This window comes from Streptopelia decaocto (assembly GCF_964273445.1).
Source record: "Streptopelia decaocto genome assembly, chromosome: 4".
NCBI lineage: Eukaryota > Metazoa > Chordata > Aves > Columbiformes > Columbidae > Streptopelia > Streptopelia decaocto.
The window spans coordinates 6,159,272-6,179,065 of NC_138658.1; the positions used below are offsets into that span (position 1 = coordinate 6,159,272).

A 19,794-nucleotide genomic window follows, 5' to 3' on the forward strand; every position below is an offset into this window, starting at 1 on the left:
CACCAGCTCCCGCGCAGCGCGAAATCAAAAAGAAAGGCGGGGAGGGGGGAGTAGGAAGAGGGGGAAAGGGATGGAAAAAACCCCCAAAAGCCAAAAGCGGCAGCAGCCGGTACAAAAAGCCCCGGGCGGGGCGGCGGTCCCGCGGTCGGTGACGGGGACGGTGACGGGGGCGCCCCTCTCGCGCGCGCTGCACGGGGGCGCCACGCGGAGGGGGGCGCGGGGCAGGGGGGGTTGTGCCGCGCGCGCGGGGCGGCGCGGAGCGCGGGGCGGGCGCCGACGTCAGGGCGCCGCGCGCATATTGATGCGGGGGCCCGGCCGCTTTCGTCAAGGAGCAGAAGGAAGCAAGATGGCGGCCCTGTAGGAGCGGGGAGCGCGGCGCCCGGCTGTGCGTGCTGGATGTCGGCAAGGCTGAGGGACGCGGCAGAGGTCAGAGCGGGTCCGCCGCGCCGGACACCTTCCCCACGGGCTCCCCAGGGGTGTCGCGGGGCCGCGCCGCGCCGGTGGGCATCGGCGGGGGGGTGGGCGCCGCCGCGGCTCCCCCAACATGGCTGACTGACTGACAGAGGCGGCGGGGGGCCCGCAGCCCCCTCCCCGCGGGGCCGGCCCCCAACTTTGCCTCGCCGCCCCTCCCCGCGCCTTTGTCTGCGCGGCGGCGGCGGGGGGACGGGGACAGCGGCGGGAGACGCCCCGCCGCCTTCCAGCCCGCGGGGCTCCCGCCGCGGGGCTGTCCCGCCGTCCCTCCGCCCCGCGGGGACCCGGCGTTCGGGCCGGCCCCGCGCACAGCCCCGCGGAGCGCGGCCGGGGGTCGGGCCCCGGCTTTGTGCCGCTCCACGGCCGCGGGAGGACACAAAGGCGGGCGCAGCCCTGGGGAAAGGGGGAGAGGGGAGGGGGCGTGAGGAGTTTGGGGAGAGCGGCGGGGGTGGGGGGCACGGAACCCGGCTCTGGGGGGTGAAGGGAGAAGTGTGTGCGGGTATGTGGGGGGGGCTCGCTGCGAGGCCTTTCCTTGTTCTGAGCGATCCACACGCGCGTTTTGTCCGCGTTGCTAAATGCTGCCGGCGGGGCCACTTGCACAATGTGGCCACGGGAAGGAGAAAAGAAAAAAAAAAAAAAAAAAAGAAGAGAAAAGAAAAAATTACTTTCTCGTGCATGCTCCCCTAAAATGACGCTTTCGGCGCGGTCGGACTTGTCCCCCGCCAGATGACAGACAAGAGCAACAACCTCCGCGCGTTTGTGAGCCGGACGCGCGGCTCCGTGCGCTCGCACCGTGAGATGTGTCGGCGTTCATCACCCCCTTACACACCAACGGGCATTTTCCTGCCCTTCCTTAAAATGAGGCTTTTCGGCTCGCGGTTTGAATCTTGGAGATTCAGCAGACCCTTTTTCTGCTAAGTGATTTTCCTTTTCAGAGAGTGAGGTGAAGGGAGAAGTGTTGCGGTCTAGCGTGCTTCCATTGAAATGTTGCAACCAAAGATCTCATGGCAAGATCTGTTCTCGATGCTGAGCAGCATGCAAATGTGCAGGCTTTGAGCAGAGATCAGTTCAGCTTTTTTTTTCTCTTCCTTTTTTGATTGTGAAGTTTAGGAGTTTCAGAGATGAGGAGATACTGTCCCTAGTGAAAGCAGGTCACAGGGTGTTGTTTGTCGGCTAATGAGGCCATTCTATTTGCATGTTAATGACAGGTTGACTTACTGCAGCAGGGGGTGAAGTGTAGTAACATGTATATTCGCTTGTGTATCTGCATGTGTATTCTGCTATGACACTTTCTCTGGAGGTTGTAAAGTGCAAAACAGGACGTGGTTGCCAAAGATATTCAATAGGGAGATGTTAATGTTCAAGGGTCATGTATAAACTCGACGTGGAGTGGGATCTGACTGAATAAAAGGTGACGAGAACACCACCTCGGTACATGCAGTGTCTTTTTAAGAGAAGCCCTTGGCATGGCAGACTGACCATAGATTATAAATCATTCCTTCTCTTATCTTTTGGGAGTTAGACAAATTTCCTTAAGTGGTGTGTGATGAATGTATTGGTTCCTTTTAACAGTAGCCACGGAAAATGAGTGCATTTCTTTGAGCCCTTAGGGCCACTTGCCCCCCAACTATTGTTACATTTCCCCAAACTTTAATTCTTGGTAGGTTTTTTCTTTTCCTTGTCACCTTGCAATCAATTTCTCTCACCTCTCCAAGTAAAGGGAAGCCTATGTAGTTTCTAGATAGATTACCATTTGTATATGGTTGCTAAAGGTCCGTGACCAACAATGGTCAGGTAACAGTTTTTAACCGACTATCATACAGAAACAGAACTTATTTTGGCTCTTTCTCCCTCAAACACATGGCGCTTTGGTTGCTGCTGTCCTTTGACACTTCAGTTCTCAGTTGCTAAATATCTGATATTTTTCAAAACACTCAAAAATGAATATAAACACTGATACTATTTTGCTGCCTCTCTGTTAAAGACAGTTTCGCATATTTCTTTTCCTGCTTCTAAATTATATTCTTTCTATTATATTTAAGTCTGTTGTGTCTTGAAAACATTAGTAAATCTAGCAGGTGAAGAACTTTTGGTCTGCCAGATCTGCTGCTGTTAACATTTTGAAAGAATGTGTGCATCTTGGATTTTATCTTGCAGAAAAACAACGCTTTTGAACCAATGTAAATAAATCACTGCTGGGCAATATTTTGTCTCTCTTCCTCAGTGTCATGGAAAGTGTAGTGTGAACCCTGCCAGTGAAGTCAGAAAACATTTAGATCTAGCGACCAGGGTGTAGGGAGAAGGGGGAAAAAAGAGGGGGGACAAATGATAGTGCTTAGGTGGTGGGACTAAACCGCTGTTCACATGAAGAACTCAAAAGTCATCTTTTAGTGGAGATTTTTGTTTCATTTTGGGAAGCAACATCAAAAAACTTTGTGAATGCATCCAAGGAACCTTATAAAGTGTTTTTGTATTGCGCGTTTCAGAACTAATTATTAACAAATCTTCAAAAGAAGAAAAGGTTAAATGGAAGACACTGAGGCTCCTGAATTTGCGGAGCTATCACTTCGTAGTAAGGCTTTTAACGAGGACTTTGGCATTGTGCTGATTCCTGGCTTTTAGCCAGGGAAACTGGTATTGTTTTGATATAGTGCGCATGGTCCTAGACTTTGGCACGTCAACATTGTTTAAAGAACAAGAAACGTGTACCCACTGAGGAGTTATTATGACGGACAGATTTCCAAGGTCTCTTGTTGGCACCAGTGCTGCGTTGGGTAACAGAAGTAGGTGGTTGTAAATATTTTGGTTTCTGCGTGCAGAATCGGGGGACCCCGTAGTTGCTGCTGGAATGGGGATTTCAGCTGCCAGAATTGGAGGGGACTGTTCCCACTTCCCCCAAGCACTTCAGATGCTGCTGGGACTCCATCTCCCATACAGTTCCTTTAAATACTAGCAACAGACAGACAGCCCTAAAGAGGAAAAAAGGAAAAAAAAAAAAACCCAAAACACAACAACCTTACTGTGTTTTGGAAACAATCTGCTGCTCAAGTGTTAAAAAACCTGAAGTTTGTGTTGGGCTGATGTTACGGACCCTGTTTGGGATTACGGGGAGTGCTTCACTTCTAAGTTACTTGCATGGGCAGTAGAGTGGTTTTCTCAGAGTGTGCTTAAGCAGTGCCTTTAAATCCCTTGCTCTGTTTCATTCCAAGTGGAAGGTGTGTCTCTTGTTTCTACTGGAGCCAGCTAAGGGCATTTTTTAAAAATTGCCCGTTCTTCAAGGTGGAATTTCAGATGAGCTGTCAAATTTGGCTTGTCACAGCAAGTGACCCTTCTACCTCTCTCACTTGACTACCACACAGTAGCTCTATGCGTGGTAGCAGCATCTGTAAGCCAGCTTCACAATTGGAGCCTCAAAGTGGTAGAACAAAGTTGCCAAGTTTCAAGTAGAGTTGGTGGTTATCTTGGAAACTGTGCTGGAGAACACAACCACAAATGATTTTGCCAAATAATATACAGTATTTATTTAGTCCAGCTCTCTGATTGCTGTTAAGGCAGACAGCCAGCAGCAGTAAGTGTTGTGACATCATTTTGAAAGGCAATGTGCTGGTTCTGAAATGGAGTGGGATGTACTATGATTCATTATTAAAAAAAAAAAAAAAAAAGCTGTAGTCTGAACAGAGATAAAGCATATGACTGCATTATGGCTGAAAGCCAAAAAGGGAATTATATGAATCAATCACACTTGTAGCATTTTTCCAATCCCATACTCCATAAGGCAGTGAATACCGTCTTACTCATTCAATTATATTCTGCAGGAAAAATATCCTTTTGAACAGTGAACAAGTGACTAGTAACAAGTTGCCATAGTTCCGGTTGTTGCACTTTCAGATCGTCACTGCTTGCATGTTCCATTTGCATAACTCGTCCCAATATCCCAGATAATAAAATGTTACAAATGGAAAGTACCGTGAGTAATCATCTTCTCAGTCATCCATGGAAGTCACTTCTGCCTTCCCTTAGGGTAGACAAGGCTCTTAAGATCGTCATTGATTTTCCCAAGGAATTGCTCAGTGGGTGGAGAAGACAGACGTGGTGGGGTTAAGGAATAGAATTCTGAACCTCCAGCATTAGTTGGACTAATCCCAAGGACAGCTGATGACTGGCCCAAAAAAAGTTGTTTGGATTAAAATACTGGGAATGTGCCTCGTATTACGTAGCAGGGAGTAACGGAAGGAAGGTAGAGAAAAACAAGGTTTGAGAAATAGGAAGAACAGCCAACTGATTTCACCCACGTATCTCACACTGTTCTTGAAATGAAGAAAAAAAATATCCTGCCTTATAAGAGGATCAGAAAGAGTTGTTCATAGGAAAGGATTTTACAGAAAGATGTTGTGTTTTGAAAAACACTTTAACAATTAGAAGCCATAAATATTTAGATTCCTGTCTGTCTTTTCAAGCAGGCTTGTTCATCTCCGTCAAACACCTTCCAGAAAGCTGAATCATCTTAGCAACCTGAACAAAATTCAGGCTGTCCTTCAAAAACAAAGTGCTCTGTGGAGGTGTGGATTCCAAGTTGGAGTGTTGTTGCCTTGTAGCATACATATGGCAAGAAACCCCAGTAGGATTATTCTTACAAATAAAGAAAGGCTTGCAGTATTGAGGCTTCAGTTTGACCTAATTCTTGGTGTGTGTGTTTTTTTCCTTTTTTTATTTATTATTTTGTTAAGGCAGCATTTCTATTGCAGTATGCAAAGGAATAGGCTTGTTCTATGCTTAAGTTCAGCAAGAAAGGAAAATTCAATGTTTTAATCCTAATCAAGTACATCATATCTTTTAAGACAGTTTCATAGAAGTAGCAAAGAGAGCAGGTGAGTGGTTAGATAGCTGAGATAACCAGGAATAGCTAAATAACCGAGTACCCCTTGGAAGTGTTTTCCATGGGTACAGAGCAGTAGCCTCGGCACCTTCCGATTAATTACTGTGATGTGATTTAGTCAACATGAAATATCTTCACGTGTTCTACAGCATTACCTCTAACAAATATATTCCATGTGGGTTCCCAGCATATGAATACTGGCTTTGCCAGGTGTACGCATGGGGGTGGAGAAGTTTCCAGGTTTAAGCTGAATTTTTCACAGACATATGAAGAGGATAATGACTTCCGCATTCTATACTCTACATGAGCTATCCTTAAACTTCGTTTTCAGTGATTAAAATTTAAACGACAACTCTGCTTAATCTATTTTCTAATTATGCATAAGCAGTCCAAGTTTTGTCTTCCAGTGTCCTGGCATGAGCTGCTTTAAGTCACATTGTGTTGGAAAAGGATTTAACTCCATTGCAGTAATACCCCGGCTTACGAAGCGGGTAGATGTTAGGTCAGGAGGATGACTCTCCATGCGGTTGCACACACGTGGTTAGAGTGTTTACAAACAGTGTCCCAGCACCCTCAGCAGCTGCCTTGACGCAGCCAGCGAGGACAGAGTTCTAGGAATGTCCCTAGTCCTCACGGGCAGCGGAGCAGGGGGAAAGAGATAAAAACCACAGAGTTTAAGAAAACATATTGTAGTTTGGGTTTTGGCTGAGCTTTCTGCGTCTGTGTTCCGTTCTAGATCACTGGTTCCTTTGTCAGATGCTGCTGTTTTTTTCCCCCCACTCAAGCGCAATCTGGGTTGTATTGATAAGTTTCCCTGGAACGGACTGACCTTAAGTGAGAGATGGGGCTTAACAGAATTGGTGCAAAGGTTTCCAATGATTTCCCTGCCCCCTTCCCTCTTAAAAAATGTATAAGGAATTCAATCCCTGAAAGGTTTTATGACAAAACAGCTCTTTACCATACAAGAATCCCACTGTAAATGGTTATATTTTTTCCTTAATTAGGCATGACTCACTGACTGTTAAAATATTAGAACAATTCCCTTTTTAAAGTTCAAAAAAATAATGAATCCGACTAACTTTATAAGTAAAATCAAATAGCTGAAAGTCTTTACTTAATGAGACATGTTGACACAAAGAGGCGTTGCTGTTACGAAAGCTAATACCACTGCAAGGCAAGTTTTGGATCTCCATTAGACATAAGAAGCTTGGTGGAGATTTCTGTATTTGCTCAACCAAACAAATAATGGCCACCAATCTGTTGCTTAAAAGTAAAAGGAGAGGGGAGAAGTGGTGGTAATTATTGGGGGTGTCTTGCCAAGATGGTTTCAGGAAGCACAGAAGAAAATACATAATAGCCTGTCAGAAGCACCCAACTGACAACGTGTTTCATGCCCGTGAACCTAAACCAAAGCTGCCAGACAGGTTCTGGTCTCTGGAGACACTTGAAGCCTGTGTTGTGAGTGCATTGTGAGACCTTGTTATTATAGGTTCTCTTCTTCACCCAGAAATACATATTTTCCAGTCCCATGCACATTTTTCAGACTTTCTTGTGTACTTTTGCAACAAGCACTCAAGACAGTGTGCAAAACACATGGATTGCTTTACAAAATTAATCCTAAAAAGTGGGTTTTCCTCACAGGAGAAGCAGTGGTGCAAGTGTCTCTTCCATATTCTGAACTTGTCTAAATGAGTCATAGTATTTACCATCATACAACAGAGAATGAAGGCCAGTCTGCAGGTCTTGTTATACACATGACTTCTGCTGTTAGTTGTATGTTCACACTGGTTGCCTCCATTTTTTGTTAAAAACACAATGACTTTAATTAACATTATTATTACACTCCAGTGGTTTGTTTCTCACCTGTCTTCTCATTTGTGAGACAGAATTTTTTGGGTCACAACCATAACCTGCTTCTCTTTCACTAAGCTCTTCACTCCTTTTTGTTTTTTTTTCTGACTACTTTTTGGCTTGCAGTTCCCATTACTCTTGCAGCAGCTGGGTAGCAGAAGGTAGCAAGCAGGAATAAAGAATATATGAGAGAATATGACAATGGCATTTTTGAGTTTGCACTGATTATTTGTTCCTTCTCTTGCCATTTTTAGTGCTGTTAGATCACAGGTTAAACATTAATCCTAGGCCTGATGCTGACAGGAGAGTTTTGCCCTCAATTTCAGTGTCCTTTAATAACTTTCCATATTTGTCCCTTAGCTTGAGAGACAACAACTGTTCGTGCAGAACTCACCCCCATTTCATGCCCCTGATACTTTTTTTCATCTTTGTTTAATCTATTTGTTCTTTCTGTGCTACTTCACTTGTGTTTGAAGTCACATACTTTGAAGTTATACAATTTTTATACTTGCCAAAGGACACAAAACTCTTTCAGCTCTTATGTAAGCAAAAAACAGAAAAGAATGATTGAATATTTCCTCTTGTGTGCAAGTAGCGTTACTGTCCTGCCCATGTTAAAATTAGGAAAATGAGGAGTTGCAGTAAAACAAGAGTTGCTTCCCTTCCCCCAAAGTTACTGAAGTTCACAAAAATGAGATATTTCCTTGAAACTTAAACTGCGTGTATATAATAGCTTAATAAAAAGAATGCAATTTATCCCTGAAAGAGAACATAAGAAAGCTGGAAAATACATTGGACTCGCCTCTCCCCTGGATTTGAAGTGGGGGTGCACGTGTGTGTGTATTACAGACCTTCACATAATTTATTTTCAAATGACCAATTTTCTCTTCCCACTGCAGTCCTTTGCTTGCCTGTCTAAGTTTGTGTGTCCAAAAAGGCCTGAAGTATTACTAAAATGGGAACAGTAAAAATCAAAACCACAAAAGCTAAGCAACTGAAAAGGGTCAGTTTTAACACTTATTTAACTCATAAAACCAGTAGACATTTTTGGGGAAAGAAAACCTATGCTAGTGAGTCTCTGTTCCACACACAGTCAGTTTGCCAGTGTACACATCACACACTCAGAAGCAAATAAAAATATTGACCGAATCGGGAAGAGCACTTGTGATATTTATAAACAGGAAAAATGCACAAAACAGAAAAATACAGCCTTTCAGTTCTCTGTTTCTATGGTGCTCTCCATACTTTCCACAGAACGTTTGTTCTCTTTAAATGAGTTTAGACCTGTTATTTTCTGCTTCCCTGTAATCGTTAATGCAGAGAAGCAGCTTTTGTAGCTGTGAGAAAGTAGTAAGAAAAATAAGAATTGTGCTGATCTATTTTCTTTCTCTCTGTTACTACATGTAGTGCCTGAGAAGTGGGAGACCAGGTAGGAAAACACACATTTCTATATATTTTTCTATTGTGCCTATCTTGTGCAGTTGACAATATGTTAGCTATAGGTAGCTTTTTTCCTTTTCCCCCCCAGTGCTGTCAGCTGACTCGTGATCCTGCAAACTGATGGCAGCCCTTGCCATTTCCACAAAGCTCTTTTCATTTTCCTTGGGCTCGCAGAGCTCTAACAGTCTGCCTATGTACAGACACTTGCAGGAGGACGACGCCCAGCCAGTCACATACTTTGTAGCAACTGAAGAAAAATACTTCTGGGAGTATTTTTTCTTTGATGGACCACAAAGAGAAAATGGAGGAAAGACTTATAGGCAGGTATAGAAGCTAAAAACTAATTTTTACTTAAAAACTGGGATAAAACCTTCTTCAGGGCAATTGCAAGATAACATGTTTTTTATAGTAAAATATAAACTCTAGCTTATGGATTGGAAAGAAGTTTTGTCTCTGGAAGAGTGAGTCTGTAACTACCTACTGAATAGCTGCTTTTTCTTGAATCAACTGCTACTAGCTGGTTGGAGATATTTTGTTGGACAAGCTGGAGCATGAGTCTAATTCAGGATGGCAACTCTGCTTCTAAATATAAGGAGAGTGGATAGAGTGAAATTAATTATTGCATGTTAGGAGGCATCTCATATTCCAGCCACAAAACAGAATCCCACTGTGCTTGAAGCTGTACAGACATAAGCCATTTTTGTACTATTTTGCTGTTTAATTCAGAGAAAGGGGGTCTGGCTGCACACAAGGGGCCAGAGTGTTAGTAGCTCTTGTTTATAATGCAAAGCAGAGGCAGGCAGCTCCCTTCCAAAAAACTAAATATTTGCAGTAAATAAAGCAAAGCTGCTATTGCTACCTGCTCTGTGTGTGTGCGCAGAGGAGTTCCTAACCAGCATAGCTGCAGTCTTTTCCCTAGGGTGCTAATATAAATTATCAGGCAAAACGTGCAAAGAGTAAGAGGAAAGGGTACAAAATTAACAAGCAGCAACTGAGAGCCAAAGCACACAGCAGAGATCATGCAATGTGGTACAAACCCTGCTGGAACCATTCATTTCAGTGCCTTTTTTTTTTTCTTTTACTCCTAAAAGTCATACAGGAAAGCTGTGGTATAGCTGGGAACTGAACCCATATCTCCGAAGCCCCAGTGCTTTACCCATGATACCCTCCTTCCTGCTCATTCAGAGGTTTACAGATAGTTTTCTCTGCTTACTAAGATAACAGAAGTATCAATTTTAAGAAACAGAAACTAGACTCAGAAACAAGTAGCTTTTCACTTTTTTTTCACAAGTTGGTTTTCAGTAGCCTTTTCTGTTGATTGACAACACATACTTTTTTTTTTTTTTTCTCTGCATAAGCCTTTGGACCTTTAAACTATCAGTGTGCTCATCCAAAAAAAGCCCTCCAAACTAAATACTGTTGCTTATCTCCTCAATGAAGAGGACAGCTTTTTGTGCACTGCCTTGACTGCAGCACTGTTGAAACCCTCCACTCCCAGTGAAAAAGGGTGCAGGAAAGGATGTTATCTCAGTTTTACTGGCACTGCAGATGTCTCCGTGCACCTCCAAACAAATAAGCAAAATTTCACAATGAGCTAATTGTAATTAAAAATAGTATGTTGTGTCAGTTAATTGCAGTGCGTGAAACCAAGTTGTGTAATGTCATTTCAATAAGTAGGTACTCCAGTAACTCCCATTAACCTTTAATACCCTTGATCCTCCTATTCATTCAGGCAAGATTTCCCACAGTCTGCAAAGTGTTCCCGTACACCAGCTCCAACCTACCACACGACTCCTGTTTTGTTCTGTTTTATGAGTTCAATGTTTGTCAAGGTTCCTCAGCCTTCATGCTGACAACATAATTGGTAGTGGAGCTTAAGCATGGGGGGAAGAACAACAAAAAACAAAAAAAAAACCACCCCAAAACAATAAAACAACCACCAAACCAACTTTCATTTGTTGCCAGAAATCTCTGTGCTGGAGATGGGATGCACAAACACGTGCAGGTGACACAACCTTTGCAGCATTCATAGCCACCTGTGCAACAGTCACCTTTTACCTCCTAGACCTGAACTAGAGATGGTACATTTTAATGGTATCTCTCTCTGGTCTTAGAGAGTTCTTTTGCTGTGAGTAGTCATAGCTCAGCCTGCCTGGTTTGGAACGTAGTGCATTTAGCTGAGAGCCTACCCTAAGTAACTTCACATTCACAGACTCGTGATACAATCCATGATGAAATGCATTTGGAAATAAAATCCGATGGGTGATTTAGCTCATGCAGTGTCTCTGGATGCTGACCGAGGCAGTTGACTGTGAAGGACAGGTGGGTTTTACCCTGTCATGTTTGCAGATCCAATAGCGCCGCAAGCCCCTTTGGAAAAAGATGGAGCGGGAGCATTCAGACTCGCTTCCCCCAGTTGCTCGTCTCTCCATGTGGTTTGGAGGTTCAGCGGCCAAGCCCACACGTGGCTGGGGTGCACGTGGCCAGGGTGCACGTGGCCGCACTGTTTACAAACACCCTCCCAGGCATCCCCCGGGTGCCATGCTGTGGGGACAAGCTGCCTTCGTGTGGCCTGTGCGAGCCCGTTTTTCACCCACGTCCGGGGCTGCTCGTAGCAGTCACGGCCAAAGGCAGGGCTGTGACGGGCTGGCGGAGGCTGCTGCCTCGTCTGGGTTTGCTTGCTTCACATTTAAGCAATATTCAGGCCAGGGGGTTAGAGCAAGGTCGTCCACAGTGAGTGAAAAATAGAAACTTTATTGCTTGATAGAGTAGCAGCGCTGACTAGACATATGCACAACAGCGAGGAACGTACTTTTCTGCTTTCCAGAGATGCTATTAGGGAATTGGGTAACACTTACAGTAGTGCAGGATTTCAGAAAGCCTGTGGAAATCAATGGGCACATTTTTATTTCCTGCTAACAAACCAGGGACCACCTTTTGTCCGGGTTTGAGAGATGGGTTTAAATGAAACACAAGTAGCTTGGAGCAGCTAGTATTTGAAACCACAGTTGCATTATCCCTCAGAGAAAGAAGACTGCCTTGTCTTGGCTTTGTTTTAGCAGGCCATTGGCATACAGCAAGAGGTTTGAACAGCTGTGTGTTGCTGCATTAAATGGCCTCCCATAGCTGAGCCACAAAAAGACAAAGCATGCTTCTTTCCAGTCGCTCAGCTAAAATTGTATTGACTTACTTTTGCTACTCTCCTCATGAGTTCGGAGTTCAAGGACTCATGTATCTACTGTACCTTGAGTTCAGATAAGAAGATATAACTCCACGGAGGGAAACAAACAGAAAAGCTCGTGTTCTTGAAAAGACGAGCATTTTTCTGTGCCTGTTCCCCTGTTTTGTTTCGGGGTGTGCACTGTTTATTTTTCTCCTTTTGTTTTACTGTCCCTCCTGGCGCTGGTTCCCGCTCACCCTCTGCTGCGTGCACACCCTCTCGCAGCCGCCTCCCCGCCTGCCCGGCCCGCAAGTGCAGACTCAGCAGGGACTGGTAACGCTTTAACTCTTTGTCCTATTCTCAGCTCTCCCAGCAAAGGTCACAGCAAATGAGACTTACAGCTGCACTTGAAACAGAGCCCTATAGGAGGGAGGGACTCTGACCTCAAACTGTTGCCCTGCTCCCGTGTTTTTTTTCTTGACGCGTATGAAGTATGTGGCTAGAGTGAGATGAAACTTTCTGTAGGTTTAGTGTGACTGCATCTGCTAATTTCTCATTAAGAGGAAATGAAAGACTTGTGACTTTTGTTTGTACTGGCCATATCTAGCTTTATGCAACCTCTGCTGATACACAGAAATAATTTAGAAGTTACTTCCTCAAATGCCTGAAACGTGGTCTTAATTTCACCAGTGCAAAGCCAGCAAAAAGCTATTACAGACATGAAGTCTTAGTTATCTGTCTTTGAAGTCATTTTGGAAACTTTGGCAACGTTCCCTTATACAATTCTTTTTCCTAATAGCCATAGTTTTGCATTGTGTTGTGGGACCACATTGGCTCCAATTTCAGTGACTTAGGGCAGAAATGAGGTTTATTTTTCTCGAGAACAATTCAGTGCTGCCATTAGCTTACAGCTGAGAGAAGGAACCTGCCTGGAGACCGTCAACACTCGCACACATCCACATGTGCCATGTATAGGGAAGAGGTTCCCGTCTACCCTTCGAATAGCCCGCCGCAGCGTTTCGCAGGGCTGCGAGGGGCACGTGCCAGCCGCCGAGCTGGCGCTCGCTGGTTCAGCGACATCGCCGCTGACGCCAAGGTTCACCTCTCCGCTCGGCGCTCCAGGTCATGCTGGTGTCTCACCACGTGCTGCCGCGCACATGGCAGCAGTGTTTACAAACATGACCCCAGAACTCCAACGGGCAGCTATGAAAGAGCCAGCGAATGCCACATCCCCGCGTACGAGGGTGACCCGGATCGCCGGCGCTGGGAGCGGACAGCGAGGTGCTCATACCAAACGCAGGCTGTGAGAGCACGTGCGATGTTCAAAGTGGATGATTTTGCTCCCAAACTGTTTTGAAATATCATTGCCACCATGAGAGAGTTTTCCACCGTAAACTAAAAATAGCTACTATTAACCAGCAGGAGCGGCGGGTGATTCAGCAACTCGGGGATAGAAGTGACTCTGTTCTTCGGCACCATAAGTGTGTTTCTGTGTTGAACTGAGTCAGAAAGTACATAAAATTTTCAAAGCAGGAAGGAACTGCAAAGCTGGCTTACTTTGGCTGAAAGAAAAGGACACTGTGTGATCCTGTGGTTCCTGATTGACAGTTCCTTTTTTGTTCCTTTTATTAACGCTTGCACTTGGGCACTATTGGACACTTTGTAGTCCGGTTGCGACAATCTATTTAGGAAAAGGATGCTTTAGTAGTTTCAAGTGACATACCTCCATCTACAAAATACGAACACCACTGTATGAAAAGAAAAAAATGCATAGCTGAAACGCCCCTTTAGCAAACCAGGCATTGTATGCTCAGCTGTCAAATGTCCATATCCTATCTTCATATATAATTTTTAAAAATCACTTTTGGATGCAGTAGATGTCTACTTAAAAAAAAAAAAAAAAAAAAAAAAGGAAAAATAAAAGGAAAAAAAGTATCTCTTCCTTACCCTTGAAGTTTTTCAAAGAAGTTTGTGTTGTATGCCAAGTTACTGTAAAGCAGTTTGCTTCCTAGAAGTTAGTAGCTTATTATAAAATGGAAGTATGTGGTCAGACAATTAGTTTTTGACAGATTCTACTGTTCCAGTTTTCACAGAAACACACGTATGTGGAGGAAGACAGGCTACATAACTGTGACTGGCTGTGAAAGATAATCAGAACTTTCTTGAAAAAGCTGCTAAACTAGCAAAAATAACCCATACTTGTTAATAAATCACTTCCAGTTTTTACTTTTGGAATAAAAGAATTTAAGCCTAGCTTTACAAAAGCCTACTAAATGGTGAAGGATTTTTTTTTCCCCTCCCAAATAGAAAGATTGACCTTTTAGAGGGGTCAAGATGGTAGAAAGATAGTAGTTCTATTTTATATTAGTTACTATGATACATCTCAGTGTTTGTCAATATCATAATGACAAAGCCCTTAGGAAAGATACACTACAAGCTTCTCTGTGCATCTTTTCCAATGCGATTCACTCCCATTACTGAATAAAACTTTTAGTAAGTATAAAGCTAGTCCATAGTCTTCACCTTTTCCATCCAGCTCTGCATTAGAGGTGTCAAAGCTCCTGCAGAGTAAACAAAATAAAACAGGAGAAAGCCAATATGTGTCCACTCTGGTCTGGTCGCTAACTCATTTCATATGGTGAGATAGCCCCAACCTGAGCAGGTCAGCCCCTGATCCACTGCTGGTTTTGTCCAGTCTTGTAGCCGATTTCTAATGTCACATTCAGAATGTGAGCGAATGTGCTTGCGTCAGTTTTCGATGTCTTTTCACTGCTGCAAGTTCATTACAATGTTCATTACAGTGTATATAATAGACCTAGAAATAAGAATGGAAGTACTGAAAAGAGGTCACTGCTGTGCTCCTATTTTAAGAGTTCTTTGTGGCATTTCTGCTGCCTGAGGAAAGCAAATCCACCTTGCTGTGAAACTGTGCAGGTATGGGCAGACTTGGAGAAAGGAGAACCAGAGCCTCACTGTAAAATCTTCTCTATATCTGTATAGCTTTTTTCCTGAGTACATAATTGCACGTTTTCTGGAGTCTTTCTTCAGAAGCCCTGAAGCACTTTTTACAATGTTCTGAATCAGAAAGTACTGAGGTTTACAAGGACTGGTTTATTTATGATGTCTGTGGGCTTTAGCAGTACATTTAATTTTACTGGTGTAAGATCTATACAGATACATAAATTCTGTGTCTGGTGCATCTTTGACTCAGAGAATCTTATTATTTTTACCATGTATGATGTTTTCTTACATTATATGAAGACCTTCTTTAGTCACCGAAATAAGAGAATATAAGGGAAGAAATGCTGCTTATGATGAGGATTGTTTTAGTCAATACTTTTAGTTGGGGGCTAGATGTAAGTGAATAGTGTAAGATTACCATTGTATTCTACAGAGTGAATACAGCCATTGTGTCAGTATCTCGAAATAAATACAGACTCTGTCATGGGTTTGTCCTCTAGGTAAAAAAGTAATGGAAATCTTGTTTAACAAGTTCAGCGAAGGCACACCTAAAGTGTAATTATGTCTTCAGATGCATGGGTGCAATTCTTACTAAAGAGTTGTACCCAACTAACAGAGAACAGACTTGGGACTTTTGGTTTTTCTTAGATCAGATGCTGATGAATAATCCTGCCAGTGCATAGTTTTTGGAAAAGAATCCTTTGGCAGAGTTAACAACTATCCTTAGCCATAGCTTTTTCTGCCAGTCCACTTGTCATTGTTGCCCCCCCCCGCCTCCCTTCTTCCCAAAGCAAATCTACCAAAAGCAAGGGGAGATGGAGAAGAGATGAAACAGCATCAGTGGTAGTTACCAGAGGGATTTTTCATTGGTGTCTCTTGGAGCTGGGAAACTTGGATGGGATCTGAATTGCGCTACCAAAATTTGCAGCACTGAATGAGGCAGCAGGAGGACTCTCTGACCTGGCAGGTGGACAGAGACCAAGTTGTTCCTCTATCCCTTCTCTTACTCATTGCTTTCTCAGCAGAATGTGGTTCCTTATCAGACCAACTGCTTATTCTTTTTGTGGACAGAGAATAAAGTATACATAACATCTGCTGGACAACACGTTATGTTAACAACTGTCCACAGCACTCAAAGGCAAGGTAGGAGCATGCAACAGGCCTGCACAATATCTGCTCAGCACAAACCACAGGCAGAAAATGCTTCCCATCACCCTACTTAAAAACAAAGCAAGTCCTGTTAATTCAAGAGTCACAAGGACTACCATGTGTGGCAAAAGAGAACAAAGATAGTGAAGGGAACAAGAAGTATTTAAGATTTTTACAGTCCTGGGGAACGTATGTGGAAAAACACCCAGAGATGTTTTTAAGAAGGCAAGAAAATCCTACGTTATAGAGTAAGTTTAAAAAGAGTTGGCTGAGTCATACCAGCAATGGCTCTTCATGTTCACAGGATTAAACCAAAGAGGTGCTGACGTTTCTTCCCACATCTTTCAGTACCAGAACAAACACTACTGTGCTTTGCCCACCAGCCTGCCTTTGGCCAGGGCCAACCTCCAGAGCTTCAAAATATGATGAAACCCCCATTTCTAGAAGCTAAATTATACATCAGCAAAATAAAACAGCCTTTAGTATCTAACAGGCAAAGCACAGAAGCCATGATTTATTAATTCAATAGAGATATACCAGACACAGCAAAATCAGGCCTTCTCTTCTACTCATGTTCCACTATCCTGGCAGCTTTTTTTCTTTTACTAGTTATTTTTCCTTGCCATAGGTCCACAAGTGCGGAGACAACGGATGTCTCAAGAACAGCAAATATCATGAAACTCCACATGAAAGAATGTTGTGCTCCGGCATAAAGTTTTGAGGTGGAAAACTGGGGTTTGTTAAATTTTAGGGGGAAGAGCGGTCATTGTCTTCCCTTTGTGAGCCCCTTAAGGCCTCTGCAAATTTGCTTGCACCCTTGTCCAGGAAGATTCCCACCAGGATATACTAAATGGAGTTTTGATCAGCTTTTTTCCTTTTGGGCAGATAGAGCATACCAGCTGAGGCCTTGCGAGGGCTGAGAGAAAGGTAACTTAATGCTTGACAAAGCCACACAAACAGGACTGTAGCCTGTGCAAAAATTGCCTTTTTTTCTCAAAAGGATTGACATCAGCAGTTCAGCTTGATATTCACTGTGACTCTGGGAACTGCTGTTCCTCATTCAGTGATTGTTCCTGCCTTTTGAGACATTGCCCTTGGGCTACCAATGCGAGAAACCCCAGAAGAACTTCAGAAAAAAAGCTAGTGTGAAAACAGAAGTTGGTGTCATCAAGGAGGAGGAAATGCATACTGAGGGAATCTTAAAATAAGTAATTATACTTTTTTTGTGAGGATCTGGTGATCCACTAGACTGTAAATTTGTTGGACAAGGACCGTATCTGTGTTACCTGGGCACACTGCTGCTGTTCCATGCATAATACAAAGAGTTCTCTCCTGCCAAAGATGATCTGGACAATATCATGAATAGCTTAGTGTAGTCACTTGCTCAATGTAGCACTAAAGAGAAGTGGGAAAAACAGAGGCAATATAGTACTTAACCTTAGTAGTATGTGCGGTTTTGTTAAGCTGTAGTGGATAGAGATAGAAGTGTGTTTCAGGGAACCCAAAACACTAGAAAAGATTTATCTTGAGCTCCAGTCCCAGAGGTGTGTGGTTTTTGCCATGGGAAGAACTAAGATCTCCTCCTCTTGTTCCAGCGAAATTTTCAGATGAAATTTGCAAATTAGGAGCATGCCCATGTATTCTGACTTCAAATACAGACCCAGGCTGTGCTGGGTCAGGGACTCAAAATGGGCAGCACGAAGTAGAGCACAGTGAAAATGATGTTGGAAGGTGAGCTAGGTACCATACGATAAAGGCAGAGAAGGGCTCTCAGGAGCTTACCTTTGGCCCTCTAGCACAGTTTGAGGAAAGAGAGTGTTTGAAGAAAGAAATTATTTGAAGAAGTAACAGCCAACATACTTCAAACTGCTGAATCTAGGGACCTTGCTGTCACAACCTATTGCTGGTGCAGGTTCTTCTGTAAGTAGCAGGCGTTTCTGTGAATTAGGAGAACGTCTAGGCTCCTGCTCCTTAGGATACAATCTACAGGGGGCTTTAAGTCTCATGGTTTTGGCTCTAAGCTGGAGGTTGGCTGAACACATTGCTGAGTGTTTATACCTTTTCGCTGAGGCATCTGCCCTTTAGCAGACTATGATAAAAACAGACAGTTGTTTGCTGCAGTGTGGCACTTCTCAGCTGCTGCTGGCTGTTGCCTTGCGTGCTCTCTCCTCTGAAGACTTGGGAGAGTACTGCTATGAAAACAGAGACAAGAAAATCTCCTATTAGGAGGAACATATACAAAGTGACCACCTACCCCAAGAAGCTATCTTCTTCATTTGCTTGTTTTTGGAACACCCAGAGAGTTGTTTTTTATGCCACCAGCAGCTAGTGTGGTCATTTAAACAGTTCTTTCTAGAGCAGTGGCATGAACTGTTAAATTATCTAAAAAGAGCAAACCAGTGTTGGGGGTTTTTTTGAAGATTAGATTGAAAAGAAAAGGCTCTCTGCTGTAGTTCTCTCCTTTTGTTTCTAGTTTTAATATTTAATGAACATGTGATATTGTTCTAAGCTAGTCCTGATAGTCTTGTGAAGTTAATATTTAAAGCAGATGGCTGCAGCGCTTTAATAAGATGGTTACCATAAAGACACAGCACTGTGAAAGCAATAGTTTCTGTAATGCATGGTCTCCTCACTAAACATTTTAAAGACTCCTGATCTACACGTAGCAGGCCCAAAGAGGACTAACCAAGAAATGGAAAAGACAGACAGTGTTCTTGTGTGCAGTATTTACTTCAGCTGGGGTCCACTCAAACCTAGCTGGATAGCTAACATTTTTGTGGCTCATTAAAGAGCTGCTTGAAACAACATGAAACATGAGAAGAGAGATAAGCAAAAATATTGATGGAGGAGACAACTGTGGGCAGGAGATAGATTATTTCAGTTATCTCATTTTGGAAGGTGAGTTGGACTCAAACGTTGATACAAACAACTTTAAAAGCACAAAACACCCACAAACAGTTAGCTAATACACCCAAATATTTACTTTGCAATCCTCCGGCTTCTTGTTTACTTCATGCTTGTATATCTAACATGGCCTTTCAACACACTTGTTGCAGCCTAATGCATGGGGAAGGACACATTGTGTGCTTTCAGGGATTTGGGCTTTTTATTACTGCTTCTAGTTTTCTTTATTCTGCCAAAACTGTTTTAACCTGAAAGTACCTAAATTCCCCTGCATGTGCCAAAGAATTTTATAGGCTATGACACAGACTTCAGAAATCCTTTTAAAATGTTAATTATATCTATGAATATGAGTTTGCACTAAATCAGGATATTCAGGGGGGTAAATGGCATCCTTTTTGGAAGGGTTACTGGTCTCCTGTGCAGAACTGGGCAGGAAAGTGCTGCCTCATCTGCCTGTTTCTCTTCCTCCAGGGAATTAAGAAGTAGTTTTCAGCAGTCACAGAGGACCAGTACACAGAGATATTGGTTGTAGGTTGTAGAAATTATGAAGCAAAGGAGGTTTCAAAGCAACAGTAACCAGAAGTGAAGATAGCACTTGTGAGAAATATCCATCCTTTCATAAAATATGGGCGTCCTGCTGGAACTCTGTCTTGCGGTATAGCTAGCAACAGTGCTGAGTTGGAGTAGGTTCAGAGGGAACTGGAGACAACCTGGGCATTTTCTTTGCTTCATCCTTTCTCTTGTTTCTTTCTGTTCTCCTAAACTCAGCAGGTGTTTGTGTTTGCATTTGCATGTTTTTGCTTCCCTTTGCACTTTAAAACACCTCAGCTGGGCAGGCCCAGTTGCAGGGTTTGCCACTTCTATGAAGCTGAACACATCATCATTTAAATAAAAAGAAGGGGAAAAAAGCTGTAAGAAACCCTCAACTAATAGGGTTTTCCTCCACCCTGAGACTTAATTTGTTTCATTGGTTCTTTTTTCT

The 19,794-nt window shown here is 43.4% G+C and overlaps 1 protein-coding gene across 1 annotated transcript in view; it reads left to right on the forward strand.

Annotated features, from left to right (window-relative positions):
• Positions 1 to 326: 326 nt before the first annotated feature.
• Positions 327 to 19,794, forward strand: part of TET2 (tet methylcytosine dioxygenase 2) — a 72,456-nt gene continuing 52,988 nt past the window's right edge. The window contains exon 1 of the mRNA XM_082051735.1: positions 327 to 426. Coding sequence (XP_081907861.1) covers positions 397 to 426 — 30 coding nt within the window. The 5' untranslated portion in view covers positions 327 to 396. The remainder of the gene's footprint in view (positions 427 to 19,794) is intronic.